General features: G+C 43.4%; 4 protein-coding genes across 4 annotated transcripts in view; 2 read left to right on the forward strand and 2 right to left on the reverse strand.

Annotated features, from left to right (window-relative positions):
* Positions 1 to 1,232: 1,232 nt before the first annotated feature.
* tspan3a (tetraspanin 3a) lies at positions 1,233 to 6,863 on the forward strand. The gene is made up of 7 exons (XM_084452525.1): positions 1,233 to 1,370; positions 3,460 to 3,651; positions 3,794 to 3,868; positions 5,040 to 5,141; positions 5,286 to 5,438; positions 5,548 to 5,631; positions 5,892 to 6,863. Exons 1-7 carry the CDS (start codon positions 1,308 to 1,310, stop codon positions 5,982 to 5,984), a joined length of 762 nt encoding a protein of 253 aa, XP_084308651.1. The 5' UTR covers positions 1,233 to 1,307; the 3' UTR covers positions 5,985 to 6,863.
* Positions 6,864 to 7,769: 906 nt separating this feature from the next.
* Positions 7,770 to 13,894, reverse strand: pstpip1a (proline-serine-threonine phosphatase interacting protein 1a; the record flags this gene model as incomplete). Its single annotated transcript, XM_084452528.1, has 15 exons — positions 7,770 to 7,901; positions 8,089 to 8,198; positions 8,421 to 8,521; positions 8,750 to 8,837; positions 8,972 to 9,068; positions 9,249 to 9,347; positions 9,530 to 9,609; positions 9,940 to 9,985; positions 10,919 to 11,023; positions 11,638 to 11,700; positions 11,997 to 12,103; positions 12,198 to 12,232; positions 12,330 to 12,404; positions 12,492 to 12,592; positions 13,865 to 13,894. 15 exons carry the CDS (start codon positions 13,892 to 13,894, stop codon positions 7,770 to 7,772), a joined length of 1,269 nt encoding a protein of 422 aa, XP_084308654.1.
* Positions 12,827 to 21,282, reverse strand: rcn2 (reticulocalbin 2). Its single transcript, XM_084452467.1, has 8 exons — positions 21,227 to 21,282; positions 20,675 to 20,818; positions 20,476 to 20,578; positions 20,180 to 20,376; positions 19,914 to 20,027; positions 19,665 to 19,758; positions 19,414 to 19,556; positions 12,827 to 14,699 (listed from the first exon to the last, which is right to left on the reverse strand). Exons 2-8 carry the CDS (start codon positions 20,816 to 20,818, stop codon positions 14,556 to 14,558), a joined length of 939 nt encoding a protein of 312 aa, XP_084308593.1. The 5' UTR covers positions 21,227 to 21,282; the 3' UTR covers positions 12,827 to 14,555.
* Positions 21,283 to 21,522: 240 nt separating this feature from the next.
* The window catches only part of scaper (S-phase cyclin A-associated protein in the ER), a 74,836-nt gene continuing 71,241 nt past the window's right edge, over positions 21,523 to 25,117 (forward strand). The window contains exon 1 of the mRNA XM_084453223.1: positions 21,523 to 21,815. Coding sequence (XP_084309349.1) covers positions 21,639 to 21,815 — 177 coding nt within the window. The 5' untranslated portion in view covers positions 21,523 to 21,638. The remainder of the gene's footprint in view (positions 21,816 to 25,117) is intronic.

Here is a 25,117-nt window from a genome sequence, read left to right on the forward strand (position 1 = left end):
TCTCCACCACGCCACTATCCACGCCACAAACACCACAACTCAGCCCGAGTGGGCTAGAGACCCACGGTCTTCACCTGTGGGTGCATGGAGATTGCCCGGAGGTCACTGTACTGTCCCCGACCAGCTCTGACCAAAGGGGGCGGAGTCTCACCACCACGCCATGGACCCCGAAACTCAGCCCTTGAGGGGGCTAGAGACGCATGGTCTTCACCGGTGGGTGCATGGAGATTGTTTGGAGGTCACTGTACTGTCCCCAACCAGCTCTCCACCCCTGGTTATCTGGGTTTATCCCTTACCTTTGTCCAGAAACAGAAGTTGAACCAATTGCAGCAAAATAGCTAACGTTACAGGAATCATCAGTGTAACTGCTTTAGCCACTGACCGTGACCATTAATGTTATGGAAGCTGCTGCTAGTTGTTGGCTATCCCGCTCTTATTGTGCTGGATTAGCATTGGAAGCATTGAAACTGATGTGTCCAGGCGACAAGACCTACCAGTTTCTCAGCCATCTTGGAACGGACCTATTAACACCCTAAAGTGAGACATGCACCATACATGTCCATGAGCAATTTCAGACCATTCAGACTTGCGATTTATTTAGAAGAAACGTTTAAATAGGTTTTGCTAAATTTTCAAACTGCAGAAAAATCCATCATCATGGCGGAGACTACGGGTTATTCGGGCAAATTTGTTTCCCGTGTGGAAAGACACAAGCACACCTGGTTATTCATACCTTTACATATTTTTGAGGTATTTGAGTCCAGGAAAAGAGTAGGCTAGTGGAAAATACAAGAGAAACAACAGGTTTCCTATTGCAAATGGCTGCTATTGAAAATGCATGATGGCATAATGTTGGCTATACCACATTTCATGCTTTTATTACAAAATGTACAATTGTTGTGGATCTTTTAACTAAACTGATTCACGACTAAACAGATTGTCCAATTATATGACATAAGATCCAATTTCATCTGCAGCTGCGCGCGCCTATCAGACCAAAATAGTCTCTAAAGCTAGGACACATTTAGAAGTTAGCACGAGTTTCTAAAAAAAACACGTTTTGTAAAACCTATGATTAGTGGCATTAAACAGATCGTGCTTTGGCAAATACTTAGCTAAATACTCCGGAATCCCAGTCAGTTACATTCAGCTGCGCAGGGAAGATGAGCTCATCGTGGAGATCACGTGGCTGTTGATGCTGCGGTGGCAATAGCAGTAACAGTATGGGACACGACAGGTAGAGACGGACATTTTCAAGAGCCCTTTTAAAGTCGCTGTACACATTTTAAAGAATACCTGTTTTAATCATGGGGCAGTGTGGAATCACCTCATCAAAGACGGTGCTGGTATTTCTCAACCTGATATTTTGGGTAAGTTAAAAGGACGTACGTGTTGAATGCCTACTGGGCCGCGGCTGGCTGTTTTGTTTATTGTGTAGGTCGAGCTGCCGCATCCTGGAAACAACCAGATAACGAGCGAGCTATCTAGCAACTCGTTTCGCTGTATGCTTTAGCTAAATAATATAATTTGGTATCTATATGGACTGCTATGTATGTTACTTAAGTTACTTGATCCGGGTGGCGCACAATATAGCCACCCCCAGTTCAAGGCCACCTCGAGTCTCCTAGTTGAACAAGGGTTTTGTCTGACCAATGTCATTAGCCTGGTTAACGTTAGATGGTTTTAGATTAGCCTACTTGTTCAGATTTTAGCGTAGCGCCTACTTGTTCAGATTTTAGCGTAGCTAGTCAGAAATATTTTCAAAACTGCAGGCTATGTACGATTTTAAAATGGGCTATGAACTAGAGGGATACGTCATTGAGTCCCTTTTACAGGCTCTGACAGCAATTGCATATAAATGTCGTAAACATGTACCCAAGAGTGAGATTAATCAATACAGTTTGAACAGACAACGACCTGTCCGTCTTTAGCTAATACATTTAATAGGATATTTGCAAACACCAGCGACTCTTTGTGCACTCAAGCATAGAGATACAGCAGGAGTCCCAAACATTCAGAGCACACGTGTACTACATGTTTAATTAGGCCGTGCTGACTAGCTACACTCATATCACTAACAGTGTGGTACATGGAGCTCGACAATCAGCAACTTGGGCATTCTGGTACCAAAAACCCACAAACCGTGACATTGAAGCATCTGAATTTAGCTTTACAGTCGTGGCTGATAGCAGGCTATCTTGCAACATTAAAGCTCTAGTAACTTCTACGCCTGTTAATCTGGCACGCGAACCAACTTTGACTGTGGCACAATGCTTGCAACTTGCTTGCTTCTTGGTTGATCTGCAACTAAGTTGTATCCAGTTGCAACATTTCAACTGATGTGACCCCAGCCAACAGGAGATTGCGTGTGTTTTGGCTAGTGGCTACATCAGTTGACTATTATGCCATTTTTATATGACAGCTTCTTCCCGCAAGCCATCCGGCCTCTGAATAACTATTTAACCCCCCTGGGATTTTATTTATTTAGTATAGCATGTACATAACTCACCCATGCACCCCGGGTTATTCGTTTATTTATCCATATATAGCATGAACATAATCCACCCAGACCTTTATCTATCCCATCCCAGCTTAATTTTATACTTGTACAAAGGGTACTCATTGTGTTTTTGTTTGTTAGTTTGTAAAATTGTAATTTGTGTAGCCTAAATTGTAAATTTGTTACTTGTAAATTTGGAATTGAGTCAGGTTTATTTATAGCATAATCTTGGAGCCGGCAGCAGCATTTCACTGTTACTGTACACCATACATTACATGTGATGAACCTTGTGTTGAATCTTGATTTGTGGCTGATGCAACTTTGATTGCAATTGAGTTGCTTCTTGTAAACTGTCAAGTTATGGAAAGAATGTTGTCACTTGCAACTACAACTAAAGTTGTGTGAAAGTTGCTTTCTGTAACCCCTTAGAAGTAAAGCCTTAGAAGAGAATTCAGTCTGCCAAGTTAAATTCAGTCAGCTTCAATCTCACGAGTACCCATAAGGCCATAGTAGAAGGTACTCTGTTGCTGATTGGATCTCAGCATTCTTTCAACCAGGTGGGACACACGCCTTCATTTGTTAGTCATTTGTTTTTAATGCTCTGGTGTCGACCAGACCTGACACCAAATTACAATAACGGCTGTAGCAGAGCCAAACAACTTCTACAAAGATGTGGTTTTCACGGAGGAGCTCAAACAATTATCCCTCTCGATTTATCATGGCAATATTTAAATAAAATCTTTACATACTGGTGCTAATTGATTCTCTCAACAGTCAACATATGGAGTGGTTGTGGTCTGTGCTAACATTATTGCTAGCTTGGCTATATTGAACTTAAATTAATTTTGTGTTATATATATATATATATTTATAAAATGTGCATGATCTGTTCCAGTTTTAAGTTTCAACCTAGGAAGCAGCGGTACCTTATTCTTTTTGCCCCATGTCTCCTTATACAGGCAGCTGCTGGAATCCTGTGCTATGTTGGAGCGTATGTGTTCATCACATACGATGACTATGATCACTTCTTTGAGGATGTGTACACCCTTATTCCTGCTGTGGTCATCATTGCTGTTGGAGCCCTCCTGTTCATCATAGGCCTTGTAGGCTGCTGTGCCACCATCAGAGAGAGTCGCTGTGGACTAGCAACGGTCAGTCAATATGGATTTACCCTCTATGTGCCCTTGATTATCCTACAGTAAACCTTCAGTCTATTTAGAAACACTCCTCTACTGTTTCCTCAACTCTGGTCTACTGGTGATTCTGTGCCATTTTCTTTTCTTGATTCCGCAGTTTGTTGTCATTCTTATGCTGGTATTTGTGACTGAAGTGGCTGTGGTGGTTCTTGGTTATGTTTACAGAGCAAAGGTGAGTAATTAAATACACACATACTCAATGAGAATACTCTACAAGCCCAATATCTTCTCAAACACAAACTCTGTTCTGTTTGCTTAAGTCAAGTAGTGATGTTAAATGTAAAGTGGCAGTATCGTATGGGGCTGACTTACTAAAGGTTTAAATGGAAAGTGGTAGTATCCTAAGGGGCTGACTAACTAAAGGTTTTGCGTGTAAAGCCATGTGTAAAACTTGTTACCATTTGCATAAAAATGCTCATCTACTAAATGGGGTGCACTGAGGATGGCGTCTAATGTGCCAGGTACGGGCCTCGCCCATGTTTGCGTGTTTGGGCGTTTCACATGCGTGTGCAAAATAGTGGGAGGACAAAATGCAAATAGATGAATTTAGCATGTCTAATGTGATTTACCAAGCCAGAAAGTAAGGACAGGTTTGTACAGGACAGGTTTGTACAGGGCGGGTTGGTACAGGGCGGGTTGGTTCAGGGCGGGTTGGTTCAGGGCGGGTTGGTTCAGGGCGGGTTGGTTCAGGGCGGGTTGGTACAGGGCAGGTAAATGTGTCTGTGTTTTAATACGAATGGAGAGCAGATACTGACACACATCCAGAAAGAAGGCTGCATCTCATCGTCAGAAAAAATACAAGAACACTGCCGGTATTTTCCAATCGTGTTAATGTTTTTGAAATCATTTAAAAATACTGGCTATCCAGTAATGCCAGTTTAGAGCTTTTGGATGAAATAGAAGATGATTTAGAGCCAGTCACCAAACGGAGCCATGCAATACCAGCAATTCCCAAACTTCTTGCAACTGCATGCAACTTTCCACACCTCTGGGTCATTCCAGCATTCCAGTGCCTATCAGCGCTGCCATCTCCCAGTACAGGTGTATCTAAAAAAAAATTACAATATTGAACTTTTCCATGATATTCACATTTTTTGAGATGAACCTGTATGTCTGTGGCCCTGAATTATATATGGTGCACTATGGCCAGGTTTGGTTTAAATCAATGTAGAACACGCAAAACCCTTATTTAAGTATGGTTGTTTGCATTTGACCTCATTCACTCAGTTGATCGCCCGCAATAATTAAATTAACATGGGCTTCAGTTCCAGCCAACCTCACGTGTTGGATGATTAATGACAATGGTGAAGTTGGATTAAACACAGCTCCTTGTTTGTTTTCAGGTCGAGAATGAGGTCAACAGCTCCATCCAGAATTTATATAATGAATACAATGGTACAAACACAGATGCTCCCAGCCGTGCCATTGACTACGTGCAGAGACAGGTAAGAGCAGTTTGACATGGAGACTGTTAATCATGTCAGCTATAAGTAACCATGCTTTTAATTGTTTTATTAGTAGTTTTAGGAGGAATAATCTGCTTGCATAAATAGTTTCAGATTTAAAAGTAATCTTTCTGGTGTCTTCAGCTCCGCTGCTGTGGGATTCACAGTTACTCAGACTGGAAGAATACACGTTGGTTCAGCGAGTCCAGAAACAACAGTGTACCAGTGAGCTGCTGCCAACCCAGCATCCGGAACTGCACAGGCTCCCTGGGCCGTCCAGGGGACCTCTTCCAAGAGGTGACGCTGGGCCCAGCACCGGCCTGTCAGGCTCTTCTCCATGACACAGGTCTACTCACACCTACACAAGATGTCACATGGTCTAATCTCTCTTGCTGTGTGTCTACAGGGGTGTGAAGCTCTGGTTGTGGACAAATTAAAGGAGATCATGATGTATGTCATCTGGGCTGCGTTAACGTTTGCTGCCATTCAGGTACGGTACACGTTTTATTTTATCCAAACTCTGCTCTTTAATTCTCCGTCTTGTGTTATTTTAGATAATGAATTTGATAATGACATTCTTAATGCCGAGGGAAGAGAAGTATTTTCTATACTTTAACCTTTTCACTCCTATGTCTGGATTGCATAATGCTTTACCCATGTTGAGTCGAACTAATGCTGTGAACTATTATTCACCCTTGAGAAACGGTCAGTCCAGCACATTATCATATTTCCATTGATCTCCTCTCCTAGATGCTGGGGATGCTGTGTGCTTGTGTGGTCCTGTGTAGGAGGGGCCGCGACCCTGTCTATGAACTTCTGATCACGGGGGGGACCTATGCCTGAGAAGGACCCGTCTCCCAAGCATAAACACACACACACACACACAAAACCACAAAACTTGTCAGTGGAGATTGCTCCCTGGCTTGCCCTATCTATGCCTTCTTCTACTGTATATTGGGAAGCTCCTCCTACTGGATGGGTTGTACTGGACACTGATGATGGGTCAAAATGTGAGAAATTTATTTACATGCTTTATAATTTGGTGTTTTATTATGACTTTTTCTTTTTTCTTAAAGTTATTTTTTCATATTATTTATGACAAAACTAAGATTTTTAATGTCATTTGTAACTGACTAAGTGTTACCACAGGTGTGAGGGCAATGGGAGGCCTGTGTAAAGGTTACATGAAGGACCTACTTTATGCAACATGTGAATGATATACTTTCCTTGTTTCAATTTGCACTACAGTATGTGTATGGATTTACTCTAAAGTTCATCATGTGAACACATGATTCAGATTCACACGATGTTAAAAGATTGTAGGCACGCAAGGTTTCCCTGTTCTACTCCAATATGAACGTCAAACTTTCACCCTCAACCTGCAACCTGAGACTAAAAGGACAGAATATAACATAAAATGCACTGCATTGACCCTACATGACTGTCTACATTATTCCTACATGACTACATTATCCCTATACGATTGTCTAGGCACCAAAGGGAAATTTGCTGTGGAGAATCAGAATCATCCACTGTTTTACAAATCTGCATTTGAAATTGAAATGGGCTTATTGGGGAATAACATACATTATGTTCTATTCTGATGTAGATGTCATTTTAAGAGCTGATTTTGAGAACATGTAGCCATGTAGAGGAACTGAAAACTCAAATGAATGTAAATAGACTATGCAGAGACTTCAGACATAAAAAAATAAACCTGTATATTCCATCCAGATGGTGTTTGGTCGTTTTCATGGACAAGATCAAGTCACTCTGCAGACATCCAAGAGCATAGATATACTTGTTGAGCTTTGCTCCACATCTACTCTGTTATTTGAAAAAGCTATATCCTTAGATCATCACAATTAAGTTGGCTTTGATGGATTGGATATCAATGAATAACACTTCTGGAGTTCCTGTCTTTGAAAATGAGAGTGTATGGTGTCTTTTGAGGAATGTTCTATATGCCCATAGAAATCCATTTTGTAGCTGTAACATGAGGAATGAGCACTAATATCTCAAGAGTGCACAGTTAATCAAAATGTTGATATGGACCGCAAACAACATTATAACACGGCTTATAATGCTAAATACCAAACTAGTCCTTTAAGCTCTCTGTGAATGTTGCAAATAAACACAAACAGCTCTTTGGCAAAGAACCTGAGCAGGTGCCAAGAGGCCCTTTGTCCTACAGATGTTATTCCACAGCAATCAGATCTTAATGGAGAATAGACCTCAGAGGAGCACTTCTGAAACAGGCAACTATGACTACAATAACCAGATGGCTGTTGGTTCAGCTGTGCCATTTCATTTTTATTTCAGTACACAATAAGGTACTTAACTTAATTCAAAGCTAGATAACTTAAAGAGATTCAATAACCGGAATAGAATATTATGTATATTCCCACCTTAACAATAAATAACTTGCCTCTCCCATCTTAAGATAAAGCTTTGTCAATAACATTAAAGATCCCTCAACACAGTACGATCAAATCCAACCAGAACTTTGAGGCATCAGTAAGGAGGTGCATGAACCTGCACTGCTAATAACCCAACAGCAGTAGTGACAGTGAGAGGGGAGGTGTGTGCTGTTTGCTTTCCAGTCCCTCAAGATGAGGTCAGATGAGCTCAGCATTTGGCCAGGTAGGATCCAGGGACCAGTCCGGACTGTCCGTTCCGCTCCACGGTCCACCAGCCGTCGTCGCCCTGCTCCAGAACCAGCAGCACCTCCCCTGCCAAGATAGAGAGCTCATCCTCACCCTGGGGATGGACATGGACATGGTCATTTTAGCTGTAGTCTGTGATGGGGAATAGTGGTCATTCCACTTCCACAATACTCATTCATTATAAAATTCTCTTGAAGGAATTGTCATTTAAACATTAATTCACAATTTCACAGGTCAGCTTGTGAATGAATGGAAATAGGTACACAGGGGAGGATCCTGACCTGAGCTACATAGTCATACAGAGCCTGGTATTCGTCAGTATTCTCTGAGCTGTTTGGCTGCCCATGCTGACATCCAGGGATGGAAGCATACACGCTGTCTGATGTTTCAACTAGGAGGTACACATAGCAGCAGAGATGCCAGCAGATTAGGTGTTGTTACCGGGCCAATTAGCCACAGGCAGATTGTAACCTCATTACCCCTTATTTGCTAGCAGTGTGTATATAAGATCTATAGTTATGTATATAAGCAATTGTTAAATTGTTTCCTGCAGACAAAACTCAATTCACAATCCTTTTGTACTTCAACTATTTTTTGTCCTGTAGCTACATACCAGTAAGTGGTGGTAGTGGCTGGGAACAGTCATTAATGTTTGTTTTGGAGCCAACCAAAATGCCAACACCAGAGCTGTTTCCTTGGAGAAGATTTGTAAACCTTGAAACAGTTAACGGAAGTAAAAAAAAGTGTAAATGAATGAGTTTTGTGTATAGTTTACCAATCTGCCAGTTTGCCAAAGCCTCATGCAATACTTGTTGACAAGACCACACACCAAAATTGAGAGACTATGCAATACATATTTCAGACTGTTAGATCTAAACGATCAACATTCCATAATAACTAGTCAAAGGGTTACCAAAGTGGCCAAAAATGAGCTGATCTAACCTCTTCATGACTCCTCCCACAAAACGGACACCGCCATTGCTTTCTACTGTGGGCTCTCTCTCATAGTAGTTCTCAAACAAAATTGGTGCTGGGGAGAAACCATTGGAACTTAGCACAATAGATTTACATAAATGTACATCCTCAGTGCGGAGGCTTTTTATCAGGAAAGTGAACAAACCTGGAACATATCCAAATAAGGGAAACCAAAAGGTGTGCATTTACCTGGAGGACTTGAGCCGGTGTTTTTCATCTCAACAAAGGCATTGTTGTCTGTGGTGATGTCACACACTTCTAGGGTGTTCCTAACATGTTCATAACACTGAAAGAACAGTTTGTTTACAGTTCAAACACATTATTCAGATGCAACTAATCCACAATCAACCATTACTACACAACATGTCCACTTCTCATCTTCAAAACATTTCTATGGTCTCACTATCTAGTATTTACTGATGATTTATTGCGGATATCAGTTAAGAACAAGTCAAACTGGACAAACCTCATCATCTTTGACACATTGCATTGAAAAGTGGTTACAGTGCACCCACAGGGCATTCCTTAGGATGTTAATACGATCTTCCTCTTGCTGCTGGTAGACCTGCATACCAAATATCAGTTGTATCAACTGTATAAGGGCGGAAATGGCTGACCTATGTAAATGTAAATAGAATCTACAGGTCCATGTCTCATAATGTCACCGTACTGTAAATTGTTTGAGGGGCTCTATCTGAATAAGAGAAATCTGATTAACAGGGGAAGGAGGAGGTCCTCTCGATGTACCTCACACGTGCTTGCATGTGTGGTCTCCCACTCCTGGCGAATCTTGTCAAGTTGTTCAATATTTGACATGTACTGGTTCTCTACAGAAAGAGACAACAATTGTACACTATGGTTACTGTGGTTATAATTTTTTTAAAGTTTGAGTTGAGGTAACAGTGTCTCCACAGCCTTTTGGCATACATCAGTATGGTGTATTTCCATTATTTCCCTCAGTGGAAAGGGAAGTAAGTGTAGCCACTGCGTTAGGGTTAACTCTGGTAAACCTCAGAAAAGTTGAAGTAGAAATACTACTTAAACACCGCCACACCCCAAACTGTTTAACAGGAAGGATACAGTAGATGTCTCTAAGTGGACCCAACAATGTGCAGCACAGCCACAGTAGGTCAGTGTACAGTAGACTCTATCCTTACCTGCCTCTCCTGCTGCTTCTCTGCACTGCTTAGCTTTGTTGTGCAACTGATAAGGAAGAGAGGTGACTGTCATTAACAAAAAAATTGTTGCATGAAATGTTGTTTCCAAGTTCAAAACCGTCACCACTCTCATAGCTGTGTCCAATTAATCACTTCTTCTTTACAGAGGAAGCAGGACTAAGAAAATACAGAGCTTTTATTTGAACAGACGCTTATGAGGAATCTACACAGAGAATGATGTGTGTGTTGGGACAGTTAGGGTACTTATAGTCCCTTACATATTCCAAAAGATTAGAAGTACATCTACAGTAGTCCTGCTATTTGCTTGGCCTTTCACAGGATCATCTTACTGGTTTCCTGAGTTTGAGCATCAGTATAATCGTGTATTGAAATGCTGTACTCAAGGAGAACCAATACACAATCCCTGTTAAAGAATGTTAGGGCGTATTCACATATGTGAGTGCGCACCATTGATTAATTTCATTTGAGAAAACCATGTATCACTTTCGCTTTTGGTGCACATCAATGATGCGCACTATTATGTGAATACGCCCTTACCCTCTGGTGGTGGTGACTTACCCTCTCTGTGTGTTTAGGTGTGGAGGTGGTGGTGACTTACCCTCTCTGTGTGTTTAGGTGTGGAGGTGGTGGTGACTTACCCTCTCTGTGTGTTTAGGTGTGGAGGTGGTGGTGACTTACCCTCTCTGTGTGTTTAGGTGTGGAGGTGGTGGTGACTTACCCTCTCTGTGTGTTTAGGTGTGGAGGTGGTGGTGACTTACCCTCTTGGCATGTTTAGGTGTGGAGGTGGTGGTGACTTACCCTCTCTGTGTGTTTAGGTGTGGAGGTGGTGGTGACTTACCCTCTCTGTGTGTTTAGGTGTGGAGGTGGTGGTGACTTACCCTCTCTGTGTGTTTAGGTGTGGAGGTGGTGGTGACTTACCCTCTTGGCATGTTTAGGTGTGGAGGTGGTGGTGACTTACCCTCTCTGTGTGTTTAGGTGTGGAGGTGGCTGTGCTGCTCATCTTCTCAGCGGCCTGCTCCGCCTCGTCAGCCTCCCTGCAGCGCTGCTCATATGACCTCTTAGACTGGCACGTGAAACCAAACCAGACCATATATCTCTATGAATACCATTCAATACCTTATTCTACAGTTGTAAATATAAATATTTTTTATGACTGACTTAATACATATATGTGTATACTTTTTTTAATACAGGAAGTTGCTGCAGGATGGGGAACATAGTGTTATTAGAGAGCTACAGCGTGAGCAAGCAGGGTACTTGAATAGCCACAACGCAGGACTTCCTGAGCCGAGAGCGATGTCATTACATTATTGACTTGGTTACAGCCTCTGGTGGTTCATATGTTTGACAGCCACCCATCGACTTCAGAGAATGCAGTTCCTTTCCCTCTGTCTGTTTTTCTTTACTTGTTGCTATATTATTATCCCCCCCCCAAAAAAAATCCCACCTATTAAACACAAATAGGCTTACACTGTGCGTCAGGCTTGTAACCTACTATATGTATGCCAAATCTAAAACTAACTGTCACTAGTATAGCCAACTATAATCCTAGTTTCTCATGCTACTTGATAGCCTCCAGCTACAGGTAAAATAGCCACCCAGATCTTTCACACTACTGAGGGCAACTGCACAGAAGGTTACAGCACTAAGCAATGGAATAACGAGTGTTAGGGTCACCTCCATTGTTTTCTTATACAGAGACACCTTTGTCTTCTGAACCTTCTCCATGATTCCCTCAAACTGAGAAGAGAAGAAGAAAACAGCTAGGGTTATGTTTAGTTGAAAAATTGACATATTAATCTAACAACGATTATTACCAGCAACTAGAAATGCATCCTTTTTCGATATTTACTAACACTGACATCTACATCATTCTTGTTTTGATGAGACATTACAAAGACGTGGGATAACATCAGACTGTTAACATACAGTAGGGGTGAAAAGAGTAGGTGTAAGCTCTGGTCTACTTGGAGGAAATGTATATCGCTGTAATTTCCTCTTCTGGGTACTGACTGTGTTACACGTTTGACCAGAACCTTTTTCCTCTGCTCTTTCTGACGCTCCCTGAACTGCTCCATCCTCTTCAGCTCCTCCTTCAACATCCCAGAGAGCTGGATGTGCAGGTTCCCAATGTTCTCCATTTCTGGAAGACATCAATTAGGCACCTAATACAGCAGGCTGAGGTGGAGACTATAAACTGTTTACACATGAACAAGTGTATAGGATTTTCTACTCACGAGCTTTGAGTTGGTCAAGGGAGGTTCTCAAAGTGCTGTAAAAACCAAGAGAAACTGTCAAAGTGTGCATATGACATTTTCTAGTTGTGGTAGGTAAGCTTCACAAGAAGGCAAACAGACACTTATTCCCACCTGATTTCATAGAGACCTCCTGTCTTGCGTGCAATAGTCACCAGCTCTTTGCCATATCTCTCCTCGGCTGACGCCCTATCCAAAATACAGGACCATATTTCTTTACAATTTCTAGGATTTTTTCCCCCAATACACCACAAACAAAACATTGCCAGTCATTACCTCATCTTCAAGAGCTCCTCCATGTCTTTGCATGTCCGTCGACCTTCACACAGTCTCTGTGCGAGGACCTCGTATCCCACGTTACTGATGAAATCCAGTCCCTGGAACCATCATACCATAAACCACCCTTTCTCCTCTTTTAATGATGGCAACTTTACACGCTGTATGAAACTCAAATGGGAACTGTCCCTACATAAATCAAATTGCTGAATCTCAAAGCTATTAAAATGTAAAATGTTACCAGAAGTTCAAGGAAAATAGACAAAGAGTAGGCCTAAAGTTTCACCTTACAGCCTCATTTTTATTGACATATGTCCTGTAGTTTGAAGGTGGTTTTCAAAGATCTTTCAAAGATCTACAACATAATGGTATTTCATTGAATGGACAGGAAAGGTTACTACAGTAAGCTATGTGACTACACAGCAGTAAGGCATATCTCATGCTCTATCTAGCAAAATAGTGGGAGTCAAACAGTGCAGCCAAATTATTCCACCGTAATTTAAGACGGCCTACTGAACTCAAATTATTCACCAAGTTGGTTCAACGTCTGGTTTGATGCCATTAAATAAGTTTAACGCAAGGTAGACTAACACATTCTCATATTTCACATATAAAAGCTCATACAAAAGTTACAGATGCTGATGCATCATGTGATCATTTTCATTTGCAAGGGGATTATTGTACAGAGCCTCCAATGCAAATGAACCCAGAAGCAGACTGTTCTCTGTAGATTACTGAGCAGATCGCATCACAGTTAAAAGATCAAAGCCACATAGAGAGGTGAACTTATAGGAAGCCCATCACAGAACAGGGAAAAGATTCACTGGTCATATTCAACTGGTGAATATAAAGAAAAAACTATAAACCAAGTTAATAGACACTACTTCTCAACAACTGTTCTAAGAAACTGCTGTTTATTTAACTAATCAAATATACATACTTTTTTTTTTTAAATGATGCTAAAGTGGTAACATTCTCACTACCACAGAAACTTTCCATCCAATGTTACAGTACACATTGAACATTACTTTCATCTACAAAATAGCCTAAGCCTATGTAAAAAATAATGTAACCATACAAGATGGTTTCAGGAGAGCCAATGACTAACAAATACCTACAGCCTATAAGAACCCAGAATAGTGCACATAGATTAATGTACAGTATGTTAGTTACATTACAGTATTTGTTTGGCTGAGAGGATATTTGAAATACCCAGTTGTAGACACTAGCAGTCTGAACATTAAATCAATTTCATGAAAATTGTCAGCCAGAGTCATAAAACATATAGCGCTAAAAAATTAACCAAGCCTCGTCTTGACAACACAATTCTTATCACACAATCAAACATATCAGTTTCTGGTATATTAACTCACCCAAAAGGCATCTTTAAATTGTAAAGTCATTTCAGCAAAGGGTTTCCTCTTTGAACAAGAACACTGTAAAGTGAGTTCACTTCAGTATGCGCAGTAGCATACTGGAACTGACAGAAGGTCAGAGCCTATGAGAGTTGATAATGCCCCACACAGGAAATCCCAGCTGAGAGCACGTTTCTGGTTCACTTGTGTGACTCAAATGAGGAAGAACTCTGCTACCAAATACAGCCTTCTTTTATGATGGCTCATGTTGGTTTCCATTTTAAAGATGTGCCTGTAGATAGTAAATATAGGGATCTGTGTAGCTGGTGGTTACACAGATACCTACATTTTCAGTAACTAGAGTTGATGTTGACTCTGTGTACTTATTACAGCACCACCACACGCAACCCATTCAATATGTGACTTTATATTATGGAAAACGGTTGCATCTTTATTGAAAACGCCTGAGTGATCAGATACACAACTGCTACTCTAAGGTGCCTGCACACGGCCCCAACCAACTCCCAACACCCAACATTCTAAAGTTGCCAGTTGTTGTTAGAATGTTCGAAGTTTAAAATCCAGCTCCACACTGCTCCAAAAAAATAAAACCAGCTGACGCCAACAGTCACCAACAAACACAGCACACCAATCCAATGTTGGTGTTAGTTGCCGTTGGTTGGGGCAGTGGGCAGGCACCCTTACACAGTTACAATTCATCATGTGATATGTGCAGCTGTCTCCCATAATCTGTGACTTCACTATTCATGAAAACGTCTTGATTTTTCAAAACCTCTGGCTTTGAGAGTCTTCCATCACCATCCAGATCCATTTCTTTGATGAGGTGAATACCCTGCAAATTGTAAGAAAGTAAATTAACCTGAGACAACATAACATACAGTACTGAGCGAATCTGGTGGTTGAACAGATCCCTCAATCAATGCAATACTATACAATGGACCACAGAATGGTGTCAGCAGTAGGCCTATGAAATCACACAAGAAGGATGATGTTAATTCAACTGTGGTAAACAAATGAGAAAAACACACTCTCTCTGTGGAGACCTGGGAAGACATTCATTCATAACCTTATTTAGGCTCAGAAAATATTGGACATGCCAAATGCAAAGTGATTCAAACCATATAATATGCACTATTATTTTATGATACATCTAGACTTGTAGCTTGTAGCATGTAGCTTATTGCCTTGCCGGCCCCAAGTGGGAATCATTAGCTGTGTTCGGAATCGCTCCCTATTCACTATATAGTGCACTATATAGGGCGTCAGCCATTTTGTTTGTAGTGTCCGAATTCTCCACGGAATTTTCGTTCCCTATATAGTCCACTATTTATTACCCACAATTCACCTTGATTTGCAGGGAACAGTGCATGTACCCTACATTTTCTCCGTTCCCTAGGTAGTTCACTACATGGTGAACCCTATATAGGGAATAGGGAGTGATGGAACGAGGGAGAGATTCCGAACACAGGAATTGTGTGTTGAACCTAAAGCTCATTAGTAGACTGGGTCGGCTATTCGGTCACTGATTATTGCCTGTTGGATGTGTTTTTTCTATCACTTTGTATGTTTTCAATCTACCTGTGTGTGTGTTCTCCTTGGGTTGCCACCTTGACATGGTGGAGAACCTTGTGTGTCTCAATGAACCTGAGAGCGATGCTGTCTGGAGCTTAGCTCCTGGTAGGGTCACCCATGGCGATAAGGTCGATGGGGAGGTTCCAGGCAAAGCGCGACCCAAAGAAGACCTCAATGACGGAAGTGGCGGAAGTGGCAGAGGATGTCTCGGTCACAATGGCACTGATGGCGGATGAAGGCTGCAACAGAGGGCGATCTCCAGTCGTCATGGATTCCACGCCACTGGACCCTGACCCACTCTGCCAAGGGCCGTGTGGTGCGGATCACAAAGTCCTGTGGCGATCAGGGAGTAGTGACGGTGGCAGGACCGTGAAGTCTGGCAGCCACTAACCACAACCTAGCACACAGGCGGTGGGTGTTAGAAGGTCATTAAGCTCCTGGAACGAGGCAGAAGGAGCTTTTCGGCAGCTGCACCCACGACTGAGCAGCCCTATTAAGGAAACACTCTGCTCACCCCAGGAGGGGAGGGGGTTAGAAAAGGTACCCTAAACATAGCCTGCCTCAAAACTCCCATCTGGAATACCGCATCCAGAGGGATCACCACCATGCGGTCAGAAACATAAGCTACATTTTGGAACGCTGGGGAGAGAAGGGGTTGGAAACACTAACTCCAATGGCTTACTGCTACTAACAAAGTGTTCTGAACACAACATTCACTCCACCATGTCTATCTGTTTAATGCAGAAAAGAAGGCGGCAGAAAAGACAGATCCGCCCAAAGCTTAACATCGAGTGACTGGGTGGTATCACCTACCAACACCAGCTCCAGGCAGCCCTCAGCGCAGAGCTGCCCAACCAGTATCCGGAGGATATTGAAAAGCATCCTAAACTCCTGCAAAGCCATCCTATGTCACAAAAAGCAGAAACATCAATACTGGTTTGATGAGAACGACACCGTAATCCAGCGGCTCATTGACATCAAGCGGCAAACTTTCATCACCTGGCAAAATAACATCAACTGCAAGGTTAATAGAGCAGCCCATGCCAAAGTGAAGGCAGCTGTACAATCACAGGTAAGGATATTGAAGAACCAGTGGTGGATACAAAAGTCTCTAGAGATCCAACAGCTCGCTGACTCTTGAAACACCAGAGGCTTCTTTGAAGCCACAAGAGCGGTATACGGCCCCAGCCACCGTTACCTAACCCCCCTTCGCTCTAAAGATGGACTCACGCTGATGAAAGACAAGGAGGCAATAACAAATGGGTGGAAAGAGCACTATGAAGCGCTCCTGAACAGGGACACCACCCCTGAGTTTGAGGCTCTGGACCAACTCCCTTAACTGCCCATTGTCGAGAGCATGGGAGAACCACCCAGTCTGGAAGAGGTGCATGATGGTGTTCAGACAATGAAAAACAACAAGGCTGCTGGGCCTGACGGCATCCCAGCAGAGGTCCTGAAGGAAGGCGGACCTGATCTTCTCGAACACATCCATGCCCTGCTCCTCAAAATATGGGAGAAGGAAGAAATCCCTGCACAGCTGAGGGATGCCTTAGTCATATCCCTCTTTAAGAGAGAAAAGGCAGACTGTGGAAACTACCGCAGTATTTCCCTCATGGCCACCATAGGGAAGGCCTTAGCTCGTGTCTTGGCCAACAGTCACCCCCCTGTCAGAAAGCACTCTTCCTGAGTCTCAGAGTGGTTACTTTCCGCCCAAACAGAGGCACTACGGACATGATCTTTGTTGCTCGCCAGTTGCAAGAAAAATACAGGGAACACAGTCAACCATTATACATGGCCTTCATAGACCTCACCAAAGCCTTTGACTCAGTCAACCGTCAGGCCCCTCTGGCTTGTCCTGGCAAAAATTGGCTGCCCTGAAAAGTATAGGAGTGCTGTGGTTGCTGCATGACAACATGTCTGCTACTATACTGACTGAGATGAAACAGAACCTTTTCGGGTCGACACAGGAGTTAAGCAGGGATGTGTCATTGCCCCATCACTATTTTCCATCTTCATTGCTGCCATCCTCCATCTCACAGGGACACGGCTGCCACAGGGAGTTGGAGTTATGTACAGAACTGACGGGCAACTCTTTAATATCAACCGTTTCAGGGCTAATGGTCGAACCACCACTGTATCCATCACAGAGCTACAGTATGCAGATGACAATGCCCTTGTAGCCTCCTCAGAAGAGGATCTACAGTGCACCTTGATTGCTTTTGCAAAAGCATTCAAACAGCTTGGTCTGGCCATCAAAATAAGAAAGACCCAAATCCTCCACCAGCCACCACCAAACAGTAGCACTCCCCCAAACATTTCCATCGAAGACACCAGATTGGAAAACGTGGACCACTTCCCTTATCTTGGCAGCCTCCCATCATCAAGAACCACCATTGATGAAGAGGTACACCATTGCCTCAGACTTGAAAGCACTTGAGGCTTTTCATCAGAGGCACCTCCGGAGAATCCTCAGGATAACCTGGGAGGATCGGCGAACCAACGCCAGTGTCCTGGAGGACGCCTGCATCCCCACCATCACTGCCATCATCGCCCAACACCAGCTCAAATGGAGGTAATCTGGATGCCTGACTCTCACCTCCCAAAACAAGTCCTCTACTCCCAGCTTGTTAAAGGAAAGCGTGCTCCAGGAGGCCAAAAGAAGAGGTACAAAGACAACATCAAAACAAACCTTAAGAAGTCCCACATAGACCTTAAGACCTGGGAAGACAAAGCCAAAAACAGGGTGACCTGGAGAAACCTTGTCCGTGATGGAGCTGCACTGTACAATGAAGACCTCCACCAGGCTGCAGAATAAAAACGCAAGCACAGGAAGGAGAGAGCTTCCACCAAGCAAGCCCAGCCCAAACCCACTACTACCACCACTTTCCCCTGCCCACACTGCACAAGAATAATCGGATCCAGGATTGGCCTCTACGCCCATCTAAAGACCCACAAGGACCAGGAGGGAGGACAGTCATACTCAAAGACGAGTGACCGCCGATGACGATGATGTGTGTGTGTGTAAATACTTGGGCTACTTTTTCTATATTTGAAATGACCTTTTTAGCAAGTGATTTATTGATTGATTGATTGGTTGATTGATTAATTGATTAAAGCTGTGTTTGGAGTGTGTTATGCCACACGTACCTCTTGCCCCTGATAAAGCATAGCAATTATGTTACGTTATGCATTAAGTAAGCAATGGCGCGTTCCAGGCAACCCGTAACTCGTGTTTTTCCTACCTCCTACATGTGAAAATGCTCTGGAATGGCAGTCAAACCCGTAACTTCCCACCCGTGAACTCGTATAGATCGATGTACCCCCAGTTGCGCTCTCTGACGTCACACAGCCCTCTAAGCAAGATGGCAGCCCCCATGGGTATGGCGACAAAGATAACTTTAGGGCAACGTAACGTACATTTGTACGTTGTAATCAAAATAATACAAACGATTATGCACTACAACCTGCTATGTGTATGTAATGATGCCCAAATATGTTGACGAGATAGCTAGTGCTAGCCAGCTAACATTAAGGTAAACCTGAACGTGACCATGCAAACGGCGAAAAGTCGATGATGTCAATAAATAAAATGTAACGTACAATTTCTTAGCATAGCGAAATTAGGCATACAATGTTTAGCTTGCCAGCTCTGACAATGTGCCAAATCTCAAGCTTTTACCATATCGGCTTGTTTACATTTATCCAGAATGCCACGCATTCAGACAGTTTGCCTGGAACGCTATGAAGTCGTGAGTCGTGACTTGAAGTCGTAACTTACGGGCTCAAAATCCTATCTGGAATGCGGCATAAATCCACGGCCAGAGTTTCTAGTGGAGTGTGTGGCCCCTTCCCATGAATCCTAGGAAGGTTTAACTTTTCATGTTTTTGACGTCTTGCTTTGACCAGCACCTCCCACTCTAGATGTGTCTCTAATTGTACATACTGCTACTAATCGTGGTGCAGAGGTAGTTCACCTCTTCTCTTGCTGAACCGTAGCTGTTTGGGGCGACCCAGCGAAGCTGCTCCTCTCTGTTCAGCTTGCCATCCCTGTCCTGGTCGTAGAGGTCCTGAAAACGCACAGTCTCCTCTACCTCCCACTGTGATGGCTCATTGTTTTCTGTTTTAAGAGCAGAAATACAGATCACTCCCACAGGAAAACTAACTGGGCTTTGACATATGGCACAGTACTGTAACATAGTATGTTGTGAAAGAAAAATAGGCTTACCATTACTTCGAACATCTCCAATGAATTCGCTTAGACTGATGAAGCCATCCTTATCGGAGTCGTATTCACTCAACACATCATCAATGGCAAAATCCTGCAAGAAAAGCAACAGCATCATTCACATGGCAGTGTTACTGTATTCCAAGAAATAACCTACACCACATATAAAACACTGACATGCCTCAACAAAAAAGATATAAGATATTCCCATTGTTGAGAACACAAAGCTTAAGTGAAGTTCAAACGCACTGCCATGTGATCCACTTCAGACGGGTGTGTGAATGCAAGAAACTCAGTCAGGTTGAGGCCAGGTTTGCCGTCCACATCAGCAAAGTCGAAGCGCCTCTTCTCCTTCAAATGAAGCTAAAAAGGAATGAAGATCCACAACAGAATATTATTAAATTCAATTCACATTTCTCAAACATGTCTTTTGTTAGTGCAACAACTCAAACATGTCTATCGTTAGTACAGCAACTCAAACATGTCTACGGTTAGTACAGCGACTGTGATCATACTAATCTGAGAGACTCTTCTTCGGGATCCTCCAGAACAGCATTTTGATCGATGTCAATTATCCGTTCATGGATGACCATGTTATATTCATCCCATGACACAATACCGTCTTTGTTAGTGTCAAACTCGGGGAAGCGCTCTTCTGCATCATCAAGAGCATATTTCCTGTAGACATGCTGAATCCATAAGGTGATCTCCTCTGTGAATATAATGCAAATATACAATCGCAATATGATATCAATCAACTATGAAAATATAATACTTTCAAAAATAACCCAAGCAACCAAATTTGGCCTACCTAAGGATAAATACTTGTCTGAATCTTTATCGATCTTCTTCACAATTTCCATAATTCTTTCCCTCTGCTCAGATGGAGTGAGTTTTTTAATATCCTCTTTGTCCTGAAATGTGTGAAACAAAGACAACATAATATTTGGTCTCGTAAGTAATAAGGTCGGATAATGTGTTTTAGATGATTGCAGGCAAATACTGCTTACCTTTGTTCCAAACAGGACATCCATGTCGTGCTCAGGGTTGTGCTGGTGACCAATGTAATGATCCTCATGAAGTTGCTTGTTGGAGCTTTCTCCAAGGGCAAAGTGCATTGCAAGAAATGCAATGGTCATTACTGAATATACCATCTATGGAACAACAAAAACATATTTACACTGCTGCCAGCATCATTAAATATTTTATTTCTGCCTACAGTCAAGGTGATATGATTGGCTCAACATTAACCACTAACGTTAATGCAAGCAATCTAACAGTTTAGGCGGATTGGCAGGATAGCTGTTGTGCTTCTCAAAGATACCTCATTCCATTGTCTAGCCACAAATACAGCTGTATGATGTTACCTTAGCCTTAGTAGACAGTCAAAGAAGGCTTGGTTTGGTGTTAGGTAACTGTAGTGCTAACGTAAGTAGCTAAATCGTGCTATTCGTAAGCGACCTAACTAACAAACCTAGAAGCAGACGGCAAAAAGTTATGTAGCTAACGCTAACGTTAGATATCTAGAAATCAGAAGGTCAGCATATAGGTAGTGAGCAGACCTTTGTTGAATATTGATGATGCTCGTCTAGACCAGATCCTGGCTGAACAACTTCCAGACAACTTGTTTGTCTGTCCCGCCCACACCATTCTGGTTGCCATGGTTAAAAGTTTCTGGACCACTCTAATGGCCCCTGACCCTCTCATGACCCCTGACCCGTGTTAAATGCTCTATGATTGGTTTGTTAATATTCTGTTTCCGCCTTCATGAACAGTGATTGGATTACAGGTGTGTCAATCAACCGTGGAGACAGTTTATTTCCTGCTCGGGTGTAGGGTGTTCGGTTCTTTGCTGTCAGTTGTGGCAAATGTCTCCATCGACACTGGAAAAAAAGACAAGATTGGTTATAACCACAAGGGATTTGACATTAACATCACTAGCGTGGATTTAATCATAGCTCTAACTGTACGCCAATGTCTAAAGACAGCCGCCACGATGGCCGGCGGCGCGGGGCTGGTCAGCAGCACCGACTCGGTCCGAGGATCGGTCCTGGTGGAGCGGACGGGAGGGAGAGGTCCGGGAGCAACAGTTCAGGATCCTCGCAGGGAGGAGGCAAAAGCAGGGGGGCGGCTGTAACCATCGCTTTGAAGGTGCGTTACTGTAGCACAGTAGTCTGTTAACCACCTTGCTAATGTTTTTAGCTAGCTAGCGTTATCAAAGTCTTGTGTCCAAGTAGCCTGGCGGCCTCGGCAAGCGACCTGTCTTTCGATTCTTGCAAATATGTTGGCCAGCGAAGTTACGTTACCCCCCCCCCCCCCAAAGTAGTAAACCACGTACAAATGAGCTATTAAACCTTATATCGTAGCCTGACCAGCTGTATAGGCTACGTTGTTTTTGCTGGCTAGCTACGGAGCATCGAGCCATGTGTGACTGGACCCCCATGGGCTGGACACAGCAGGCTCCTGCCTAACTCGCATTAACGTTAGCTATCAAACGTGTTGCTGTCATTGGAGGTATAGCCACAGTACCGGCGCGTTGAGTTAGCTACAGTTACGAGTTAGGACAAACGTGAGTAAGCTGCGGGTAACGTTAGCACTGGGTAGCTAGCTACAATACGTGCATCATTTGGCCACCTATCTAGATAGATAGCTAACGTTAATCGATGACCAAGGGAAATGGGGCACCTTTCCCTATTCAGTTGGCTACAGCTACGTAAATATATAGCCGGCTAATTATAATGTTAGCTAGCTCTTCTTAAATCATGTAATTAAATAAATATGTACCTGTTAACCCTGTTTGATAGCTAGCGACCATTAACAACCCACGAGTTAACTTTAGCTAGCTCACCATGGCTGGCTTATGCATAGGAATGTGCTACAGTGTTCTCAGGTTCAGTGATGAACGCTTCTTTAATGCCTGGATCAAATCTACGGGAGAAGAGGCCTTCTGCTCAGCTGCCCGCCGCCTTTGGAACCTGACAATCAGAATCAGTTTTAGCCATGTAGTTTTTACACATTCTAGGAATGTGTGTTGGTCAATTGATGCACAACAGTAATTTATTTTGGTCAATTGGTGCACAACACTGATGGAGACAATATTTGACAGGGTGCAAGGACTAGACAGGACAGTGCAAAGACAGGACTGTGCAAATGAGCAGTACAGATACAAAGTGGTGTGCGATGAGTGTACAGTAGCCTATGTGTACAGAGTGCATGTGTGTGCAATGTTTTTATACAATTTGTGTGCCGTTGTGATATGTGCGAGCTTGTACAGTCAGTCAGGGCACCACGGACTCTGGGTTCTTTTAAGACTTTTTCTATTTAATGTGTATATTTATATTGGTGCTGTCAATCGATTAAAAATGTAATCGAGTTAATCACAATAATAGACTGATCAATCATGATTAATCACAAGTTTAAAATACTAGTACTTGTATTTTTGGGGGGAGATGAAACAATTAGGCATGTGTGATGTTAGAATAAAGAAATGCATGACAAAGTGGTTAGAACTATCAAAAGAACAGCTGTATGTACGCTCATCAGCCATAAGCCAGGCTGGACCTTGCCTGGTTTTTACTCAACTTGCTTGACGGTTACATCACTGCAATTTACACACAATGGTTTTATCTTCCACCTGGAAGCTTTTCTTTGACTCGGCTTGCTTCGGTGGAAAGACGGAGTAGCCTACGTCACTGCAATATGTGCACACAACCTCAGTTTTTTCCATACGGAAGCTTTTTCAAACAAAATTTGCTGTTCAGCACACTGGGGGATGTCTCCTCAGTCCTCGTGTCATCCCCTCAGTCCTCGTGTCATCCCCTCAGTCCTCGTGTTATCTCAGTGAGTGTTTACTAGAGTGTTTACCTGGCGGAATTAGCTACTGAAAGGCATGTGAAAAACTTATGGCATGACTTCTTTCACCAGGTCAAAGAAGTCATGCCATATCACTTGCCATCCTTGCCTCCCTACATTGATTCCCAGTGCACCTCAGGATCCAGTTCAAGGTCCTGGTGTTCACCTACAGAACCCTCCATGGTCAAGCCCCCGCCTATATCTGCGACCTCATCCACCTACACTCGTCCAGCCGGTTCCTGAGGTCGTCCGACCAGGGGCTCCTGGTGGTGCCTCTGACCAAGCTAAAGACTAAGGCCGACCAAGCTTTTGGTCACCCTTAGCAGTGGCCCCTAGCTCTGGAATGCACTCCCCCAGGACTTGAGAGCTGTGACATCTGAGAACTGTTTTAAGAGACAGTTGAAGACCCCCATTTTCAGGCAGGCATTTGGTCATCTGTACAGTAGCTCAACTACTGATTTTTTCTGTTGCTGTTATGGTTTTATGTTATAGTAGGAGCTGCCTGTATTTCTGTGTGATTTGTATTTTTGATTCATCTCCACTGGGAAGCACTCTGTGCACTTGTGCTGAAAAGAACACTATAGAGATAAAGTTTTACTTACTTACTTACTTACTTGCTTACTTTACTCCACGTTTCACATCCACAGTAGTTCAGCCAGGTAAACACTCATGTTTGGAATTACGGGAGGAAGTTGGGTACAAATTTGTTAATTTGGCTTTGAAATCACTTGCAAATAAGGGATACATTTCCATTTTGATTTGATTGTAACGTCAGTGATGATGAGTATAGGCTTTTCCTATTTAAAGTCCTATTTATTCTAGCCCAGTCTCGTTTTCTCATTGAAATGGCATCTAGCCCTCAACTGTTGGCTGCGGACTAAAAGCTCAAGAGGACTGATGAATCATACAAGGCAGGGGGACAAACTCACATGGCCTGGCTGCAGTTGGCAGTCATTTCAAATTTTGAAATGACTGCCAACTGCAGCTAGGCCATGTGAGTTTGTCCCCCTGCCTTGTATGATTCATCAGTCCTCTTGGAGACAAAGCCTCTGTCACTGCTCATGCTTACATTAGCGGTAGCACACTGCTGGAGTCTGCAGCAACACTCTTTGCTCCTAACTGCGCAGTGCTGTGGCTGAGGGAGGGAGAGAGAGGGAGAGAGAGAGAGGGGAGAGAAAGAGAGGGGGGGGGGAGCTGCGATGCAGAGCTGGGAGGAGAGGGGAGAGGAACTGTAAACACATGAAGGAGAGCAGAGCATCGGCAGACAGGCGGACAGCAGCGCAGGGGGTGTCTGCTAGCTCAGCAGAGTGCTGGAGGCTCAGCCCTGATTACGGACAGAGGGCAGCCAGGGAGAGGGGGCTCTCAGCCTGCTAAGCACTCGGCTCGCTCAGTCGCCATTGGTGGAAAAGTTGACAGACACAGCTGGGCAAGTTGCTATAGCGGCGCAAGCTACATGGGGGCAGTCTATTTCGGTCCTGCTGTCAGATGACGATGTCACCTAGTACTGGTGGCACTGCGGGCGAGGGGAAACAGGTTGGCTGACGTGTGCTGCAAAAGTATGTCAGTGGTGGACAAGAACGAAGAACCTGCTTACAGACTCT

This window comes from Borostomias antarcticus (assembly GCF_949987555.1).
Source record: "Borostomias antarcticus genome assembly, chromosome: 18".
Classification (NCBI taxonomy): Eukaryota; Metazoa; Chordata; class Actinopteri; order Stomiiformes; family Stomiidae; genus Borostomias; species Borostomias antarcticus.

Excerpts from the sequence above, each read along its gene's own strand:
- rcn2 (XM_084452467.1), bottom strand. The coding sequence starts at position 20,818 with ATGGTATATTCAGTAATGACCATTGCATTTCTTGCAATGCACTTTGCC. Across the intron at positions 20,377-20,475 it reads AGACAAGTATTTATCCTTAG|AGGAGATCACCTTATGGATT; the intron begins GTAGGCCAAATT and ends TTATATTCACAG. Across the intron at positions 20,028-20,179 it reads AAGAAGAGTCTCTCAGATTA|CTTCATTTGAAGGAGAAGAG; the intron begins GTATGATCACAG and ends ATTCCTTTTTAG.
- tspan3a (XM_084452525.1), top strand. The coding sequence starts at position 1,308 with ATGGGGCAGTGTGGAATCACCTCATCAAAGACGGTGCTGGTATTTCTC. Across the intron at positions 5,142-5,285 it reads TTGACTACGTGCAGAGACAG|CTCCGCTGCTGTGGGATTCA; the intron begins GTAAGAGCAGTT and ends TGGTGTCTTCAG. Across the intron at positions 5,632-5,891 it reads TAACGTTTGCTGCCATTCAG|ATGCTGGGGATGCTGTGTGC; the intron begins GTACGGTACACG and ends CTCCTCTCCTAG.